This window comes from Symphalangus syndactylus, chromosome 10, assembly GCF_028878055.3.
Source record: "Symphalangus syndactylus isolate Jambi chromosome 10, NHGRI_mSymSyn1-v2.1_pri, whole genome shotgun sequence".
Classification (NCBI taxonomy): domain Eukaryota; kingdom Metazoa; phylum Chordata; class Mammalia; order Primates; family Hylobatidae; genus Symphalangus; species Symphalangus syndactylus.
Window position 1 is genome coordinate 120,949,976 of NC_072432.2, and position 20,278 is coordinate 120,970,253.

At 46.1% G+C, this 20,278-nt stretch overlaps 1 protein-coding gene across 4 annotated transcripts in view; it reads right to left on the minus strand.

The window, feature by feature from the left end:
• Window positions 1–249: 249 nt before the first annotated feature.
• NUGGC (nuclear GTPase, germinal center associated) overlaps window positions 250–20,278 on the minus strand; it is a 62,142-nt gene continuing 42,113 nt past the window's right edge. For 2 of the 4 annotated variants that reach the window (XM_063610834.1, XM_063610835.1), the window contains 7 exons: window positions 20,033–20,197; window positions 12,574–12,731; window positions 10,256–10,394; window positions 9,329–9,437; window positions 8,275–8,411; window positions 5,969–6,059; window positions 1,049–2,409 (listed from right to left, as the gene is read on the minus strand). In XM_063610834.1, coding sequence (XP_063466904.1) covers window positions 2,231–2,409; window positions 5,969–6,059; window positions 8,275–8,411; window positions 9,329–9,437; window positions 10,256–10,394; window positions 12,574–12,731; window positions 20,033–20,197 — 978 coding nt within the window. In that variant the 3' untranslated portion in view covers window positions 1,049–2,230. Of the gene's footprint in view, window positions 2,410–5,968; window positions 6,060–8,274; window positions 8,412–9,328; window positions 9,438–10,255; window positions 10,395–12,573; window positions 12,732–20,032; window positions 20,198–20,278 lie in introns of all 4 variants that reach the window. The other 2 variants (XM_055295819.2, XM_063610836.1) reach the window with 2 other exon arrangements.

A 20,278-nucleotide genomic window follows, 5' to 3' on the forward strand; every position in this document is an offset into this window, starting at 1 on the left:
GGAAACGGAATTTTGTGAAACTTATATTTTTCACTGTGAGCTTGACAGCTTCCCAATACTTCAAGACTTTCCTGATGAGATTGGTGAAGACACTAACAAAATGATTCCATTGTATGATACAATAAAATGCATCAACATTTGGAATATCTACTTAACTCAGCAAATAAATATTTTCAAGATGAACAATGCCTGATATCACAAAATCATGCATTAGTAAAAAAATTCATTCAAAGTACAAAATCAACCAGGGCACTTTAATGTAATAGCATTTGAAAAATGTTCACTGATAATGCTTTCAGATTCCACACCACAATTAACTTTTAAGAAACTGCCATCTGCCTTTGTAGAATCAAAATATATCCCAAAATTACCTGAAAAAGCTATTAAAATACTTCCTTGTATTCCAACTGTATTTCTGTGTGAGACTGAATTTTTTTCATATACCTCAACCAAAACGACATACTGCAACAGAGTGAATGAAGAAACTGATATGGGAATCCAGCTGTGTTCTATTAAGCCAGGGAATAAAGAGATTTGCCAAAGTGTAAAACAATGTTACTCTTCTCAGTACATTTTGTTTTGAAAATAGCTTTTTACATAACAATGTGTTATTTTTGTTAACACGTAATGGGTTTATTGTTGTTACTTCTAAAAAAGTTAGTAAATAATTACTTACATTTTCTCCTATTTAATTTTGAATAGTCAGTATCAACAGACATAACCCACATAAACAAATGCCCCTCAGGGTCCTTTAATAGTGAAGAGTCCTGAGATCAAAATGTTTAGGAAGTACTGGTCTTAGATAACACATCTGAGAAGTGGTGAAGCCTGGTCTATGTTCATCTGGCTCCCAAACCCATTTTGTTTCCAGGATACAGTGTTGCCTCCTTACCTAAAGTCTCATTAGTATTAAAATGAAAAACAGAATTGGATTCCTAAAAGCTTTATCTTGCAATGTTTTCCATAATACTTAAGTTTTTCAATGTTTAGATATTTTCTTCATTGAAGGATGAATTTCTTTTTATGGCTTGTTTTATATCTTGCAATGTTTCTTCTATGATGTTTAAGTTTTTTTATGTATGTGTGTGTATATATATATATATATATATATATATTTTTTTTTTTTTTTTGAGACTTAGTCTCACTCTGTCATCCAGGCTGGAGTGCAGTGGTGGACCTTGGCTCACTGCAACCTCTGCCTCCTGGGTTCAAGCGATTCTCCTGCCTCAGCCTCCCAAGTAGCTGGGACTACAGGCACATGCTACCACGCCCGGCTAATTTTTTGTAATTTTAGTAGAGATGGGGTTTCACTGTGTTAGCCAGGATGGTCTCAATCTCCTGACCTCATGATCCGCCCGCCTGGGCCTCCCAAAGTGCTGGGATTACGGGATTGAGCCACCATGCCCAGCGATGTTTAGATATTTTTGCGGAAGCAAAAGTTTCTTGTCCTAAAGCTTTAGAACTCCATTAGGTATTGAAGATGACTCTTTTGGGGCTATAAAATAAAATGCAGTAAACATACTAGTTTTATATTGCATACAAAGTCCAAATAGTTGAGAGATGTCCTCTATTAGATTTCACAAAACAGAAAAAATTCTGAGCCAGGCACAATGGCTCATGCCTGCAATCCTAGCACAAGAGACTGAGGTGGGAGAATCACTTGAGGCCAGGAGTTTGAGACCGGCCTGGGCAACAGAGCAAGACGCCATCTCCACAAAAAATTAAAAAATTACCCAGGTGTGGGTCGGGCACAGTGGCTCATGCCTGTAATCCCAGCACTTTGGGAAGCAGAGGTGGGTGGATCACAAGGTCAGGAGTTCAAGACCAGCCTGGCCAAGATGGTGAAACCCTGTCTCTACTAAAAATACAAAAATTAGCCGGGTGTGGTGGCAGGCACCTATAATCCCGGCTACTTGGGAGGCTGAGGCAGAGAATTTCTTGAACCCAGGAGGTGGAGGTTGCAGTGAGCCGAGATCGCACCACTGCATTCCAGCCTAAGTGACAGGCGAGACTCTGTCTCAAAAAAAAAAAAAAAAAAAATTACTCAGGTGTGGTGGTCTGTACCTGTAGCCCCAGCTGCTCTGGAGGCTGAGGCTGGAGGATCGCTTGAGCCTAGGAGTTCGAGGCTGCAGTTAGCTGTGATGGTGCCACTGCACTCCAGCCTAGGCAACAGAGGTAGACCCTGTCTCTCAAGAACGAAAAAAGTAATTCTAATTCTCTGGCTCTGGGCTTATTGTTCATCCATCGGGACTAAGCCCCAGGAGTTCCAGTGATGTCCCGGGGGGCCAGCCTTGCTGGGGGATGCCCTTAGGAGGAATTCTTGCATGCCCTTCCTCAGCCGTGCATTCTCTGCGACCTCCCTCAGGCTTCTGTGAAGCTTCTCCATCTCCTTGTATTCACTCCCGACATCTACAGGAGAGCAGAAAGCTCACATCAGGATGTGGTGTCCGTTGCAGAAACGTCTCCAGAAAGCGAATCCCCCAACAATCCTGTCACTTGTCCCAGAATATGAGATCTGGAGTGGTGCTTACAGATCAGACATCAAAGCAGGTATTCCTCCTCTTACCAGAAAGCTGTCTCAGCATGGGGTCACCCTCAAAAGAAACACAAACCTACCCATAAGAAAAACCCTGAGAAGTCACTGGGTCTGTATTAAGGCTTCACAGGCGTGTGATATACAAAGCACACTGCGCAATAACACCTCCCCTAACTCCTCTCCAGGCAGCTCCCCCTCTTTCCCCCACCCCAATCCTTATCCTCCGAGCACAACCCATTCTCAGCGAATGTTCCCTCTCTGGCATCTCAGGTTTTCATCCCATGATCTGTAATCAAACCATGTTCTCACAATGGTTAGTTTTATGTGTCAACTTGTTTAGGTCATAGGGCCGAGATACCGGATTAAACGTGAGTCTGGATGCCTCTGGGAGTGTGTTTTTGGATGAGATTTACATTTAACTCAGTAGACCTCAAGTAAAGCAGATGGCCCTCCCCAGTGTGGGTGGACCTCAACCAGCCAGCTGAAGGCATACATGGAGCCAAAGGCCAGCCTCCCCCAAGCAGGAAGGGATGCTCCAGTGACAGCCTTGGGCCTTTGAGATGGAGTTTTGCTCTTGTCACCGAGCCTGCAGTGCAATGGCATGATCTTGACTCACTGCAACCTCCGCCTCCCAGGCTCAAGTGCTTCTCCTGCCTCAGACTCCCAACTAGCTGGGATTACAGACGCCCAACACCTCACCCAGCTAATTTTTTTTTTTTTTTTGTATTTTTAGTAGAGACAGGGTTTCACCATGTTGGCCAGGCTGGTCTCGAACCCTTGACCTCAGGTGAGACACCCGCCTCAGCCTCCCAAAGTGTTGGGATTACAGGCGTGAGCCACCATGCCTGGCCAAGCCTTGGCTGGGGCTTTGTCTGCAACATCGACTCTGCCTGGTTGTGCAGGGATGGCCTCTGGACTCGAACTGCCTCTCTTTCTGGAGTCTCTGTCCTGTGGGCCTCCCTGCATCAGATTTTGGGCTCACCAAGCCTCCACCATCGTGTGGGCCAACTTCTTAAAATAAATCTCTTCCTCTATCTATCCACACATCCTACTGGTTCTGTTCATCTGGGGGATGCTGACTAATGCAGTCCCCTTTGAAGCGACACTTCAGACTGAGGCCTGAATTCCTTTCTAATCCCCCTTGGCCTTCTGTGCCCCAGAGGGTGACTCAGGCTAGCTGGCCCTGAGCCTGGCCAGGGATGGAACTCATAAGCAAAGGGAAGTTAGGACCCGGAGTCGTTTGGTTCTGTCCCATATCTGGAAGGCCTACCTTCTCCCCACTGCCTCTGAAATCAACCTAAACTTTGAGACTTCCCCCAGGACCCAGCTTCAGTGAAGCTTGCCTGCGTCCCAGCCCTGAATAACCACTCTGTCTCTGAACTTCAAGAATAACGATCTGAAGTCTGAGTGGGTTCCCTCCCTCAGGGCTTTGCTTAAGTGTCACATTCCCAGGGAGACCTTCCTTTACCACCCTGTCCCCTACCCCAGCGTCCCTTCTTCCCTTTCTCTATTTCGCTTCCCTGCCACGTATTTCACTTATTAGTTTGCTTACTGCCTGCCTTCCACCCACTGGGCTGTGAGCTACTTGAAGGTGGGGACTGTTGCCTGTATTGGTCACCACTGTGTCCTCAGCACCCACAACACTGCCTGGCACCCAGGAGGTGATCAGAATCACTTGCTGAGTGAATGCAAACTCCCCAGTCTTACGATGCACATTCTTACACATCTTGTCTTACCAACCAGGTAAGGCCCTGACAACAGGGACTGCCTTTTAGATTTTTTTATAAAGCATGACCCCCTGACATGATGTACATTTGTTGTCGATGGTGAAGAGAAGGAAATAGGCTTAAATTATAGCAGGTGCACTTGACATCAAACTGAGGGAAGCACCATCTGTCAAGTGCACCTGCTATAATTCTTGAAGTTCAGAGACAGAATGGTTATTCAGGGCTGGGATACGGGGAAGCTTCACTGAAGCTGGTCAAGATCTTTGGCAAGCGGAAGTTCTTTAAAGAAGGCACATTGGAATGACTATCATCTTAAAACTTAGATTCCTATAAAGGCCTGGACAGAAGGTCATGGGAGTCCAGTACATTATAGTGTGAGGGTGTTGTATCTCCTTCCCTGGAGTCTGCTAGGATCAGATTAGAGGTCCATCTAACCAGCCATAAATGGGTCATAAAGATTCCCAGAGAGATGGAGAAGTACAGAACAGATGTTTAGAAGCAGCCATTGTGGCTTTGACTTTGGGAACAGTTCTGTCTACTTTCACTCTGGCAAACTCAGTGGCATCAGATCTATTCATTTCAGCAGGCAACTATGGATGTGGCATAAAATATAAAAGGCACAAAATATATAGAGCGCAGAGCAAGTCTCCCACCCTTTCCTACCCTCCAGCCTTCCAGCTCCCCTCCTTAGAGGCAACGAGTACTGCCAGTGTTCTATGTAACCCACGGAGATTTTTATGCACATACAAACATATACATATATATTTCCTTTTTTCCCCTCTCACAAATGGCAACATATCATATACATTTACTCACTTCGTTGTTTTCTACTTTGTAATATATTTTGGAGATCATTTCATGCCACTACCTATAAAGCTGCTTTATTTTGTCTAACAGTTGCACAGTGTTCCCCTCGTGTATCTAACTTAATTTAAGCAGTGCTTTACTTACAGACATTTGAGTTGTCCCCATTTTTGATGTTAGAATGTTACCCTGAATAACCTTGTCTATATGCCACCCTCCCTCCATATAAGGATATCTGTAGGGTTGCTGCACCAAATGATACGTGCATTTTAAATTTGGCTAGAAATTACTTAACTGCTGTTTGTACCAGTTTACCCTCTCCAGTTTATACCGGAGGCCTGATGGAGCCCACGGCCTGAAAGGGACATGGTTGCCTATACCAAGGTCCACAGCTGGGGCCGCATCCCCAGGCTGCAGGTGGGTTAAGAGAAGCCTTTCTCCACCATCACCAGACCATGAAGTTTTTCTTAAGGAGGCATCAACTTAAAAGAAAGGCTTTATGGAGACAGCAGGGCAGAACTGTGGATTTAAATTAGCCGCTTTCCAGCTATGAGACCTTGGGCACATTTCCTAATGTGAGTCTCTATTTCTGCATCTGCAAAATGGAGCAACAGCATCTATCCCTGGGAGCTACTGTGAGAATTCAGTGAAACCATGAGCACAAAGCCTGAGTATAATGCTTGCTGTCAGTTGGGTGCTGGGCAAAGGGTGGGGCTGTTGTTTTCTTCATCATCATCATCATCATCATCATCATCTCCATTCCTTGCCCTGCTAATTCTTCCTAACTTCCTAATTTAAATTCCTAAAATTTAAACTTTAATACCTTTAAATTCAGGAAGGAGCAATCACAGCCAGGGCTGTCTGCACAATCACCCTGTATGCAAAACTTTGGTGTATTTACCTGCAAGCTCCTTGTGGAGGCCATCTCCCTGGGATGAAGCAAGGGCCAGCATGGTGGCGATGCTGCTCTTCACCTTCTCCACGATCCCAGTCTACGCAACAAGGACATTCAGTCTGTTAGGATGGTGCAGCCCAAGGAAAAGTGGATCTTATAAAAGGGACCCCACCCAGTCCCCCAGCCACAGAACGTGCAGACTGGGGTTGCCAATGTCAGGCTTTGCAACCCAGTTGCAAAACAGTGAAACACTTTCAAGGACACCAAATGGCCCAGGAGGCGGCAAGACAACATTTCTGTGGGCTCCCATCTGTACAGCATCTCCCTCCCCGCCTACAGACTCGTAGGGGACTGAAGCTCTGGTGCCAGCTGATCAAATCAGGAGCTAATGGGGAAGCATGAAGGCATGGCGGAGAGAATGGCAATTGCAGAGATGGAAAAAGAGGGAAAGAGCTGGTCACTCTCCCACCATCCTCTCCTCCATGCATCTGCTCAGTGGAGAGATGTTTGCTGGACACTTGCTCTGTGCCACTCATCTTACCGTACATGTCTGATTCTTCCCAACTGCCTGAGAAGTGTCTTCTTGCTACTCTTAGTCCTTTTATCAACTAAAACCCCTTTCTTCCCTCTTCTGTTTCTTGCCTCCCTTTGAAAAAATGTCAGGCTCCTTCCTCTAGCCTGGCAGAGTCTAGTTTTGAAGCTGGATCTCCTGTGCTTTTTCTTTAACATTCTAGATTCTAGATCAAGAGTCCTAAGCATACATCTCAGCTCTAGCCACGGGCCTGGAACCTGTAACTCAAGGCCTCTAGGTTCCAGCTTCCTCATCTTTAAAATCAGGGAATGAGAGATTCACAGCTCCTAAACCAGGAGAAGGAGTCACCTCATGCTGAGTGAAAACGAAGCAGCAAGCCACATTATCGATCAATATATCAGAGACTAATCTGTATATTCAACAAAATACTATTCCATTCTTTAATTTACAGGACTATTGTGAAGAAGTAATTTTAAAAAAACAGTAAATCTTCAAACATTACATATAAAAAGAAATTTCATCCATTGTGTAGAACTAAAATATTTAAAAAAACTAAAAGTTAACTGGCATTCTTTAAAAAAAAAAAAAATCACAGAATGGGAACACTCTATGGTCTTGCCCAGTTTTAACTTCTTATGTTTCCGTAATTTCAGATACATTCGTACATGGTCAACATACACATTTCTTTTAAGCGACATTGTTTCCTGGGTGTCTTAAGATCCAGTGTCTACGTACACAATGGGGAAATGGGAACTGGCTTTATGGAGTTCGGCCAATTTCTTGTCCATGAATTTTTAGACAGTGATAACATGTTAAAGGATTGAAATTAAACTGCTGCTGGTGAACAAGATACCTCTTAGCCTACTCCAAGGAAATTACATGCTTTGAATTGTAAAGAAGGATATTTTCCAAAACTGCAGTCCCGGTGGAGGAGAGGAGATTGGGCAGAAAAAGGCTGGAGATGTTTTAAGAAGGCTGGTTCTGAGGTGGACTGATAGCAATGGGCCAGCTTCCTTGAGGGCTTGGGAGACAGGATCAGCCAGCCTGTGTTGAGGCAGAACATGTGGAGCCTCACATGACCAGGGAGGAAGCCCACAGTGGCATGGACTTCAAGGATCTCTACTACTTGGTGGAGAGGGGGTGGCAAGCCATGAGGCCCAGAGCAGAGGCAAGATGGTCCAGGTAGGCTTGGCAGAAGCATTTAGGTCCAAGGAAACCATCAGGAACTGTCTTCCGGGGTAGATAAAATTAAAGCTGAATGTGTGCTAGGTCCCATAACTGACTGGCCTTGAGTAGTGTATCGATAATTACTTACTGACATTTTATGTAGACAAGACATTTCCCTATTTAAACAATCTGTTTTGAGATCATGCTATTGTTGGACATGCTGGAGCCAGGCTTCCAGATCCCAAATCCCAGCTGTGCATCTCCCTGGCTGTGTGGCTGGTTGATACACCTCTCGCTGTCAGAATTTTCTTCTCTATAAAATGGGAACAATGATAGTACCTACCTCACAGACTTGCCGGGGATTAAATGAGCTAACGTGTGTAAATAGCTGAGCACATGTCTAGCTATTACAGTCGCTGTGCTACTGGTGACTCAGGAAAGAGGAGAGGCACAAGAGAGTGTTGGAAGACTGCAGCTCTCAAGTCGAAGCCCCAGAAAGCATCTGTTCCGTTTGGGCCCAAATGCCTACTATGTCTTCTACCTTCTGAGCTCACTTCCTCTCCTCCCCCGGAGCCTCTTGGGGTCTAGGATCCAGGCTGTGGGCGTAGAGTACCTTCAGCTGCTGAAACTGGTGCTGCATCCTTTCCTGGGCCCTTTCAAACATGCCCTCAGCCACCTGCCGGTCCACTCCTCTTCTGATGGCATCTTTCATCCGCTCACACGCTTTTTTGCCCGTGATCTGAGCTGCCTCTGGCAAAAAATGATAGCCACAGTCACACCATGACAAGGACCTGCTTAGAAATCTTTGGCATCATGGCCGGGCATGGTGGCTCACACCTGCAATCCCAGCGCTTTGGGAGGCTGAAGCGGGCAGATGATCTGAGGTCAGGAGTTCGAGATCAGCCTGCTCAACATGGTGAAAACCTGTCTCCACTAAAACCACAAAAATTAGCTGGGCGCAGTGTGCACGCCTGTAATCCCACTGCTTGGGAGGCTGAGGCACGAGAATCGCTTCAACCCAGGAGGCGGAGGTTGGAGTGAGCTGAGATGGATGCCACTGCACTCCAGCTTGGGTGACAGAGCGAGACTCCATCTCAAAAAAACAAACAGACAAAAAAAAAGAAATCTTTGGCCTTAGAAAGAAAAGCAAGCCAAGCAAACAAACAAACAACAACAACAACAAATATATATACATACTTATATAAAAATAACACTTTCTATGTTTAGATAATAACCAGCATTCAGAAAACCTAATGACTGAATTAAGCTGAAACTTGCAAAATCACTTCCTACCCCTCAAACAACAGAGCCACCAAAACAAGAAAGAGCCTGAAAGTGAGTTCACAAGTGAGTGAGTTCAAGTATTTGTGAATACTTGGAAACAAAAATGAGAACCTGGACACTGGATTCTACAGCTAAATCAGCTGGGATGTTGTATGGGAAAAAGCAGGGTGTCTGGACCAAGGGTAGACAGAAAAAGCTGGAAAACACACAGAGAAGGCTCCTCACACCCTGCAGTCATGTGGTTGCAATGTGTGGACTGAGAGTGCTGCAAAGACTTAGAGTGCAAAAGAACAGGGCCTTTGAGGGAGCCTCAGAAAAGGATGCAAAAGGTGCTGACAGAAAGTCCCAGAGCAGGTGGAAATGCTGTCCCCCGCAGCCCCCACCTTCATAACAGAGCTTCAGGTCACTCTGGACAGAGGCGGTGAGGGACTCGTAGATCCTCCTCTTCCTTCTGAGGATGTGGTCCTCCAGGCCCCCGAGGATGGCACTTATCTGTGAAGACGTGGCAAAAGAGGCTGTTGTTGACAATTCCTTCAATGGAAGCAGGTCAGGCGTCCCAGTGCATGGCCACCATTCCCTCCATCTCCACCTTATATGATGCCTGGCTGTTTGTCTGTCATCTCCACAACTAGGCTGTGAGCTTCTTGTAGGCAGGAACTTTGTTCTAAGCATCTTTATACCCCAAGTGCTTCCCATGGTGCCTGGCACCTACAAAATACTCAATAAATATTTGCTGAGTTGAACTCAGGCACAGGCAAGGTCCTGGAATGGGCCCTCTCTGGGGGGCAGAGGAGATACAAGCTCTTTCCCTAGCTTTGCCATGTAATTTGGGGTGGCACTGGAAGAAAGTGAGTCACAGAAAAGAGTCTTGAGGCCTCAAAACTGAAAATTGACCTAAAATTGAACAACAAAAAAGATTGACTTCTTTAAGTTTCACTGCATTGGATGCTACTTTGTAACATTGGCAAAAATGATAGGTTAGTGAAAATGGTTCCAGTTGATGCAAATTTTCATACAATTGAGGCTTCTTTAAAGATTCTTCCTGGAAACTGAGTCAACTTTGCAACCTTGGCGTGTGCTGTCGGTTGCTTCACAGTGGAACAAAGGGTCCCACACCTCCTCCGAGGCAGTCAGGCTCGCTGCTCTCCCCACATCTTACTGGGTTCTGTATTTCACAGCGCCTCCTAAGAGGTACTCCCAGACCCTGGACACTCCAGGGAACAAGGGAACAGACAGGCAACCTACAAAACTGGCCTGGGAAGAAAGCCATGCCCAACCTTACTGCTCTCCTCACTTTATAAGGAACTTACCTCCTGGATCAGGAAATTTTTTTTGCAGCTATCATATTTCCAGCCACTTCTTATCCCAATTTCTGTCATTTTCTCCTGCAGGTAGTGCTTAAAAGCATCGATGTGCGGCATCAGAGCTGAACTAGTGGGCTTCCCCGTCCTACAGAAGAAAGTGACAAAAAAGTTTAAGAGAATGGTGGCTGCTGTGAGGCTGAAACAAACATGAAACTAGCTGGTGTCCTTTTATTCATTTAAGAGAAGGAAGATGAAATTTAACAGTTATCAAATCCCTATAACGTGCCAGGCACTGTGCTGTGCCAGACTTTTGACACGAAAACCTATGAAGTTCGTGAGATAATGCCCACTTAACAAGTGAGAAAATTGAGGTTCAGAGAGGATTGCTGATGTGTCCAAGGTCACGCAGCTAGCAAGAGGCAGAGCCATGCTTGGAACCCTGCTTTAACTACAGGACCCACAGTCTTTCCCCTGCCAACGTGTGTCCACTTGAAAGGGTGGAACTTGAACTATACCTAAAAGTTGGGTAAGATCTGAGGAAGTGGAAAGAAGAAATTATTACCCATGGGACAACATGGTAAGCACCGTGGTTTCAGAATATCCCAGAAATAGGAAGTGAGAGGTTGCAGAGGAGAGAGCACAAGCTTTATATCCTAGCTCTCTGCTCATGGGTTGGGTGCCATTGGGAAAGATGCACAATTTTCTGAATCTCAGTTTGTTCAGGTGTAAAAAGACAGAAGACACTCCCTAGAGTTGCTGGGAACATCCGATGAGCTAATGCATGCCAAGTGCTTAGCATTGGTGCCCGGGACAGGTAGCCGCTCTCTCTTTGCCACCTGCTGGGCGGGCTACAGCCGAAGGCTGCAACCAGGCAGTGGTGCAGGCAGAGGCTGGAAAGGCAAGCTGGAGGCAGGTGGAATGTCTTGAATGCATTCTAAGGAATTTGAAGTTTGGCCACAGAATTGTAAACAGGGTGGGGGTGCAATCGGTGGAATGGCATAATCCAAGACGTGCTTAAAGAAAGGTGGGGCAGGGACGAGGGCTCTGAGTAAGACACAAACAAAGGCTGGAGAATGGTTTGAGCAGCCACCAATGGGCAACCATGTGAAATGCCAGTGGGAAGGACAGAGACTAGGGATGGGTGGCTGTACTTGGGGACTGGGAGATTCTGTTTCTGTTGATGGAGTAAAGAATTAGAGGTCGGCCGGGCGCGGTAGCTCACGCCTGTAATCCCAGCACTTTGGGAGGCCGAGGCGGGTGGATCACAAGGTCAGGAGATCGAGACCATCCTGGCTAACACGGTGAAACCCCGTCTCTACTAAAAATACAAAAAATTAGCCAGGCGTGGTGGCAGGCACCTGCAGTCCCAGCTACTCAGGAGGCTGAGGCAGGAGAATGGTGTGAACCCAGGAGGCGGAGCTTCCAATAAGCTGAGGTCACGCCACTGCACCACTTCAGCCTCGGCGACAGAGCGAGACTCCATCTCAAAAAAAAAAAAAAAAAAAAAAAAGAGAATTAGAGGTCAAGGAAGGACGGAAAGAGGGAGCACCAAGGAGGTACAGTCCCCAAACCCACACCATGTATGTGAGCAGGCAGAGTGGGTCAGAAACAGACACAGCATCTTCAGTGCATTCAGGGAAAGCTCTGAGGCTGGGTGTGGTGACTCACACCAGTAATCCCAGCACTTTGGGAGGACGATGGGGGAGGATCACTTAAGGTCAGGATTTCAAGACCAAACTGGTCAACACAGCGAAACTCTGTCTCTACAAAAAATATTTTTTAAAAGTTAGCCAGGCATGGTGGCATATGCCTGTGGTTTCAGCTACTTGGGGGACTGAGATGGGAGGATTGCCTGAGTCCAGGAGTTTGAGGCTGCAGTGAGCTAGGATTGTGCCATTGCACTCCAGCCTAGGCAACAGAGCAAGACTCTGTCTCATTTTAAAAAAAAAAAAAAAAAAAGAAAGAAAGAAAGTTCTAAAGGCCATGTGTTTGCTTAATTCCACTCTCTCCAGTCAAAATACCCTGTCCTGGGCTCAGATCCCTAAGAAAATGTATCCCCTGCTGCATGTATGAGATATTTGAAAAATAATGGGAATCGTAATATTAGTCTGAAAGCAGCATCTCAATCTGTGTCCGGGTCATCATGGGAAATTTTTAAGTAAACCAAACCAAGAAGGCTTTTGTGTTTTGCCAAAGACTAAGCTTTCCTTCTCCAGTTACAAGCTACTCTTTACACTTACAGATCCAAAGTCTAAATTCTTAAAGACTGGCTCAACATTCTTCCGATGTTTGTTCCCAAAGGTGCAAGATGAGAGATCTTTTACCTAAAAATGCTTCCAAAAACAGGGTCGATCTGGTCATAGATGGGTTGAGTGAGGGCTTCATTTAGATCAATTCTCGCCAGAGTCCTGGAGGCGTAGATGCCATTTTTCAGGCAAACGGCTTTCAGGGTCTGATGAAAACCTTGGTTTCCTTTACTCCTCTAGATAATTAACAATAAATTAGCAGAGTTAGCAGGCATTAACTGGAAGGTCGCTGGATTAGAATTGCATTGCCCTGGCCAGAGATCACTACCAAGAATCACAGGAAAGGGTAGAGACAACATGCTGTTTAAACATATGATTAAACTAAACGAGGGAGGACAGTGGTCATGCCGCTAGGTCGTCTGGGTGCCCCTGCCATGGGCTTCCTAAGGTCCCTGTGCTCACTTTGATCACAACCCTTCTTAAGTGATTCTGTTTGTGTTAGTTTACTCATTTGTCCGGCTCCTGTACTCGGCCATCAGCTCACTGAGATTAGGCACAGTCTCATCTATCTTTATGTCCTCAACATCTGGCAATAACTTAACTAGTGTTTGAGAAATATTTGCTAAATGAGAAATTATCGAATGAATAAATAAATGAATGAATGACAACGTGCTATGACTGGACAATAAGTATATGTCTTGAATTTTCTAAGGATAGTCCAGATTTCATAAACTTTTTGTTAAACTTTTAATGAAATACAATTTGATTTGTAATGTCTTGGCGATGTTTTTTTCCCAGGGAAATAAATACATAAATGAGAGGAAAGAAAAATATAAAGCTAGACCTATGAGAGACATTAATCAATTTCAGCCAGATGGTAATCATTAGTAAAGAGAGTAAAAATGTGTTTGCTAAAATTTCAGTAGAGAGCTCTGTGATTTTTTGATCAGTGATACATGTTTTAAGGGAATGGCCACATAGCACTGTACAATTGGTATAATTCTCTCTTTTTTCTCTGCTCTTTTTACTTAGTATTACAACATGAGAATATCCCCAAATCATTGTAAATATGTTCCAGGCCAGATGCAGTGGCTCACACTGGTAATCTCAGCACTTCGGGAGGCCAAGGCAGGTGGATCATCTGAGGTCAGGAGTTCAAGACCATCCTGGCCAACATGGTGAAACTCCCGTCTCTACTAAAAATACAAAAATTAGCCGGGCATGGTGGCACATGCCTGTAATCCCAGCTACTCAGGAGGCTGCGGCAGGAGAATCGCTTGAACCTGGGAAGCAGAGGTTGCAGTGAGGCGAGATCGCAGCACTGCACTCCATCCTGGGCAACAAGAGCGAAACTCCATCTCAAAAAAATAGTTCCAAAAATTGTACTAATAACCATTTAATATAGTATCATATGGATGAAAAATAATTCATTTTACCTCTCTCTTATTCTTAGACATTTCAGTTATTTTCCTATGTTAAATAATGATACGATGTTAGTATATAACTGTCTTCCCAAATTTCTGATCTCAAAGATACATCGTTTGATAGGGGCACCTTGGGCATGTTTGTAGTCACAGAGGAAGAAGTCATTTAAGGGCTGATGAGATGGGACAGTTGATGGGGTAAAGTCCTGGAGACGCTTGAAAATGTCTGTAGTTGCTTCTTCCGCTCACAGCAAACTCTCAACAGGGTGATCTCTGCCTCATGCCTTCGCCCTCTCAGCTCCCACTCACTCATTCACTTTCTGTGATCTGAGTTCTTCAATCATGGGATAGAAACAGCTCTATCTAAGGTCACTTCTTTATCTATTGCTATGAAACAAATTACCCCGAACATAGCAGTGCAGTGGCTTAAAAACAAACAGTAAACGCATGTCATCTCTCAGGGATCTGTGGGTCAGGACTGGGATGGCTGGGCTGGCCACTCTGGCTCAGGATTCTCCTGAGGTTTGGTCAGGTGTGGCTGGGGGCGTAGTCATCTGAGTGAGGCTGGAGGATCTGCTTCCAAAGATACCCGGCTGCACACTGGTGCTGGCTCCTGGCCTCAGGCGGGGGCCTTAGCTGCTCTCCATGTGACCTCTGCACACAGTGGCTCAATTTCAGTACACAAAGGCGTCCCCCTGAGAAAGTGACCCAAGAGCCACCATGGAAGCTTCCATAGCCCTTGATGGCCTAGCCTCAGAAGCCACACACTGTCACCTCTGCAGCATTCTACTGCTCAGAAATCAGCCCTGATTCAACGTGGGGGAGACTGCATGAGGGCATAAATACCCAGAGGTGAGGACCCTTGGGGCCACTGTGGTGGCTGCCTAGCACAGTCACCAATGAAACCCTCAATGGCCAAATCCAATGGCTCTGGTTTGCTTTTGTTTGTTTTTTACTTCTCAGGAGCATGTGATATTCTTCTTAACAAACTTTTTTTTTCTTTTTTAAGAGACAGGGCCTCTCTCTGTCACCCAGGCTGGAGTGCAGTGGCACGACCATAGCTCACTGCAGCCTCCAACACCTGGGCTCAGGTGATCCTCCTGCCTCAGCTTCCTGAGAAGCTGGGACTACAGGGGTATGTCACCACGCCCAACTTTTTTTTTTAAGAGATAGGTTCTTGCTATGTTGCCTGGTTGGTCTTGAACTCCTGGCCTCAAGCAATCCTTCTGCCTCAGCCTCCCAAAGTGCTGGGATTACAGGCATGAGCCATTGCACTCAGCCTTAACAAACTTTATTACTTCAGTTTTCTGGTTGGAAAATAAGAAATTAAGCATTACACTAAAAATAAGCATTAAAAATAAGAAAATAGGCATTACACGATTTCCTTCTTCTGCTACCTCTCAGGCTTTTCCTTCTCTGCCCCTCCGCTGCCCCTCTTTATTCTTTTGCTTCCTTAACGTGGCCTTTGTATAAAGCGATGCCCTATCACTGTCCTTCCCTCCACTCCTCCTCAATCCCATTCACTGGTATATGTGCATCAATTCCATGCAAGTGACAGCCACATCCTCCAGCCCCACCTCTCTGGGCTTCAGTTCCACATTTCTAACATTGCATTAGATATTCCACCTCAAAGAAACACTAAATACATGATCTTCAGTAGTGATCATATTGCTTCCCCAACCAAGGGATAAGCTCATCCCTCCCAAATCTCCTTAGATCTTTAAATTGAAGCGATTTGCTTTCTCTTGGGTGCAAATCTTCCCCAAAATGTTGCCACCTTGCTTTCCCACACCCCCCCATGTCTGAACTGTTGATAATCCTGTTGAGTGTCCTTCAGATTTGCTCTCCCAGCCACCTCTTCCTTCCTATTCTGTCTGCCACAACCTTTGTTGAGATCTTGCTGTGTCTCATCTCAACAAAGCACATTTCGGTAAGGGAAATGGCTGTGCTTTAGTCAGGAGTAGGCCGAGGCGGTCTTCTGGAGCATCATGACTCAGCGGGTTTGGAGTACAGGTGCACAACCCTGCACATTATGTAACCACGCCACATGAGGTGCATTAAAGGATCACCCACATGAGCTTGTGCTTGGCTCGGAACCACTATTGTCTATACTGTATGTACCCGCTAACGCTGTACATACAGCTCGCTCATGCCCAAGAAAGAGTAAAGCCATGTCAAAACTGTCTACGATTCCTCGTTTATCCAGCTACCCGCCACTTGCCCACCAACTCCCCTCAGACCTCAGTTAGACCCTGACACCTCCTAACCAGGCTCTCTGCCTCCAGTTTTTCCCCAAGCATTACGCTTCCCAAAGCATTAGTTCTGATGAAGCTATTCTCCTGCTCAAAACTTCACTATGTTCCAACTCTTCAACCTGGTCTAAAGTCTGCAGCAAGCTGTCAGCCTAATTCCCCAAAACTCTGCGCTGTGTACTTGCATTGCAGGTAGATGGCAGCTTCTGGCCTTCCTCCCCTGAAATGCCTTCCCTGCCCCTCCACTCCTCTGCCCAAAGACACACCACCATCCTCCAGGGCCAGGCTCCAACAACCTCCTCTCTAGAAGGTTTATTGGACTGTCTTCTAACCTGGCCTGCAATTTCTTTTCCAATATCCATCTCTTCTTCACTGTCACCTCCCTAGTCCTTCTGTTCTGGAGAAAATGAACTCTACTCCTGCCTCCAGGATGGGACACACACACAGGCCTGAGCTGTTCAGTGCAAGGCATTCTCTTTTCTCAGGGATCGGTTTATAAATAGGCATGTGACCCACTTAGAGGCAAAGAAACACCGTGAGAGCTTTGCTGAGGTTTCTAAAAAAGGTTCACTCTTCCGAAAGCAGGCCCAGAAATGGCCATCCCCCTGTTCCTCTAGACCAGTGATTCTCAACCAGGAGTGATTTTGTCACAACTGAAGAGTGGGGGCTGCTACAAGCACCTAGGGGGTAGAGTCCAGGGATGAAACAACCTGCAATTCACAGGACAGCCCCTCACAACAAAGCATGATCCAGTCCCAGCTGTCAATCATGCTGAGGTTAACAAACCCTGCTCCAGAGCTCATGGTGTTCAGATGTGAGTGCAGGAACAGCTGCAGCCATTTTGCCATCATGAGAGAAGCAGCCTAAGAATGGGGCCCACGGAGGCACTGGATTCAGCTCATCCCCCAGGCCCTCTCTTCCCTTGGCTCTCGGGCACGTGGGCCAATACACTTCCTCATGGCTAAGAATGGCTTCGGTTAGGGACTCTTGATTTGCAGCCAAAAGATTCCGGCCTGCCACAGCCCCTACCAGAATGCTTTCCTTCTCTAAACATTTGGAGAACTTTCTGACTGTCCTGTGGTCCTCAACAGCATGCTACCTTTTATTATAGTTCCCCAAATGTTCTGTTAACTCTTCTGAGCAGGGATATATCTTTCTATCCCTGAAACCTAATAAAAAAAACAGTTGATTTGTTAGACACTCTCTTTATGCTGAGTGCATTGGTCAACCCAGCATTATCCCCTTACGTTCATTCTTTCAACTTGTCTTTACAGCAACCCTGTAACATAGGTACCATAGTCCTCAATTTACACAGAGGAACCTGAGGCACAGAGAGGTTGAGTAACTTGTCCCCGGTCACACAGCTGGCAGATAGGGAAACTGAGGTACGAACCAGAGCCCATGTGGGATACGAAGCCTCTTGGCAACCATGCCTTGTATTCCAAAGTCCTTGTTACATACAGAAATGAATGAATGAATGAATGCAGCAAAATTTATGGGGATTTATAGATGTTAAACTATATAACTGGTTGGCAACTACAAGTTGCTGCAATCATTTGCTGAGTAGTTTAGGAGACACAACAGGTGAGTGCAGCAGGAGTTGGGTGTCCAATTATGAAGTTAGGCCAGCCTGGGTTAGATGTGGAGTTCATGCATGGCCATGGAAAAGGTATTTAGTCTTTCTAAGGCTGTAAAACTAAAATAATAATAAGGGTGTTTGCCTCACAGAATGGCTGTGAGGATGGGGTAAGGTAAGGTGCAGTATCTGGTTCCACAGTCAGCATATTTTGCTCATATTTGCTGACTGAGTGCATGCATGCGTACATACTACACGTGTGGATACTTGGCTACCCATACCCAACCGCATGGAAGACACTCCAGCTGTCATCCTCCTGTGTCCACACACTGATACTTTCCCCAGTGACCCCAGAATCACCCCAACTTATCTCCTCCTTTACTCTTGGTTCTTTCAGCATTTATTCTTTGTCTTGTGCTAGAGAATCTCCTCCTTTCCTTTCATCCAAATTGCAGCACATGCACCTACTTATCTAGACATTTTTTTTTGAGACGGAGTCTCACTCTGTCACCTTGGCTGGACTGCAATGGTGCCATCTCAGCTCACTGCAACCTCTGCCTCTCAGGTTCAAGCAATTTTCCTGTCTCAGCCTCCCCAGAAGCTGCGACTGCAGGTGCCACCACCACACCCGGCTAGTTTTTGTATTTTTAGTAGAGACTGGGTTTCACCATGCTGGCCAGGCTGGTCTCAAACTCCTGACCTCAAGTGATCCACCTGCCTCAGCCTCCCAAAGTGCTGGGAATACAGGCACGAGCCACCACACTCAGGCTCATCTAGACATTTAAACAGGCTTTTACACAAAGCACACAGATAACAACACCCAGAAGAGGCCAGGTGCTAGAAAGCCGGTATCATCGGTGCACATAGAAAAGCCTCCAGGAAGCTAACCACCCCACCACACTCACCTTTTCACACATTTTCCACTGCTCACATTCCAACTTTCCAAGGCCCATTAAAAACTACAACCACACACCATCCATGCACTTCTCCCAGCACGGGGGGACACCAAGTCATCTTTGCTACATGAGCAGTGTTGTCCATCACATCTTCCCCTTAATGGGTGCTATGGACTAAAGTATGACCCTTGAGGTTCACATGTGAAGCCCTAACCCCCAGGTGACTGTGTTTGGAGACACAGCCGGTAAGGAGGTAATTAAGGTTAAATGGGGTCATAAGGGTGGGGCCCTGATCTGACAGGTGTGGTGTCCCTGTGGGAAGACAAAGAGATCCCAGGAGTGTGAGTGCACAGTGAAGAGGCCACATGAGGATGCCGCAAGAAAGTGGCCATCTACCTTCTCCAGAAGAGGAGAGAGGCCTCAGAACTCACCCTGCTGACACCTTGATCTTGGACTTTCAGCCTTCAGAACTATGGGAAAATCAATGTCTGTGGTTCAGGCCACCCAGTCTATAGGATTTTGTTATGAAAGGCCAAGCAGACTAATACAATGGGCCTCTTTTTTCACCCCTTAGTCTTAGATAAATACTGCCTTGCACTTACATTTTCATCCTTCAGAAACTCTATACAACTAATTAAGAAATAAAACCACAATTTGTATGCCAAGTGAGAGGTTACAAGATGTTTCCTTATGGTATAAGCTAATTGATACCGACATCAACACTACCAGATAGGTAGGGCAAGCATTGAGCATCCTCATTTTATAGAAGAAAACCAAGAAATTTTTTAAAAATGGGTCTAGGGCTTTGCCCAGGGCTACAAGGTGGATGTTTGGTGGAGCTGGTACTCCATCCAAGAACCTCAGATCCCAGATTCCCACTCTGTCTTTGCTGAACTGTGTACCTTCCTTGGTCCTTTCAAGACACAGATGAACAACCGTTATGTGCAATTTTCACTCCCTCCTACCCTCCTCTAGCTCTTTTTTTTTTTTTTTTTTTTTTTTTTTGAGATGGAGTCTCACTCTCTCGCCAGGCTGGAGGGCAGTAGTGTGATCTCGGCTCACTGCAACCTCCGCCTCCCTGGTTCAAGCAATTCTTCTGCCTCAGCCTCCCAAGCAGCTGGGATGACAGGCACGCGCCACCACACCTGGCTAATTTTTGTATTTTTAGTAGAGACAGGGTTTCACCATGTTGGCCAGGATGGTCTTGATCTCCTGACCTTGTGATCCGCCCACCTCGGCCTCCAAAGTGCTGGGATTACAGGCATGAGCCACCGTGCCTGGCCCTCTAGCTCTTTATCTCTTTTGAAGAGAATGGGATGATGCAAAAGAAGCCTGGGGATCGGGCAGGCCTCCTGGAATATCCGAGTTTTCCCTGGAAGGGTCACTCACCACCAAGCATGCCCTGAGGATGCAGCGGTAAGAAGTCCTGGCGGTCCTGACCCCTTCTTGCAGAGGCTGCTCCATGCAGGCGAAGCACTGTGCGATGGCCTTCTCCAGCAGCTCAACCTTCTCTTCCGCAAATCTCCGCAGGACACTCATGTGCAAGTGTTCATTCTAGGGACAAGGACCATAAAAGCATCAGGCCACCCCCTCCCTAAGGGCAACTTCTCCTCAAGCTTTGCTGTCTTTAAGCTT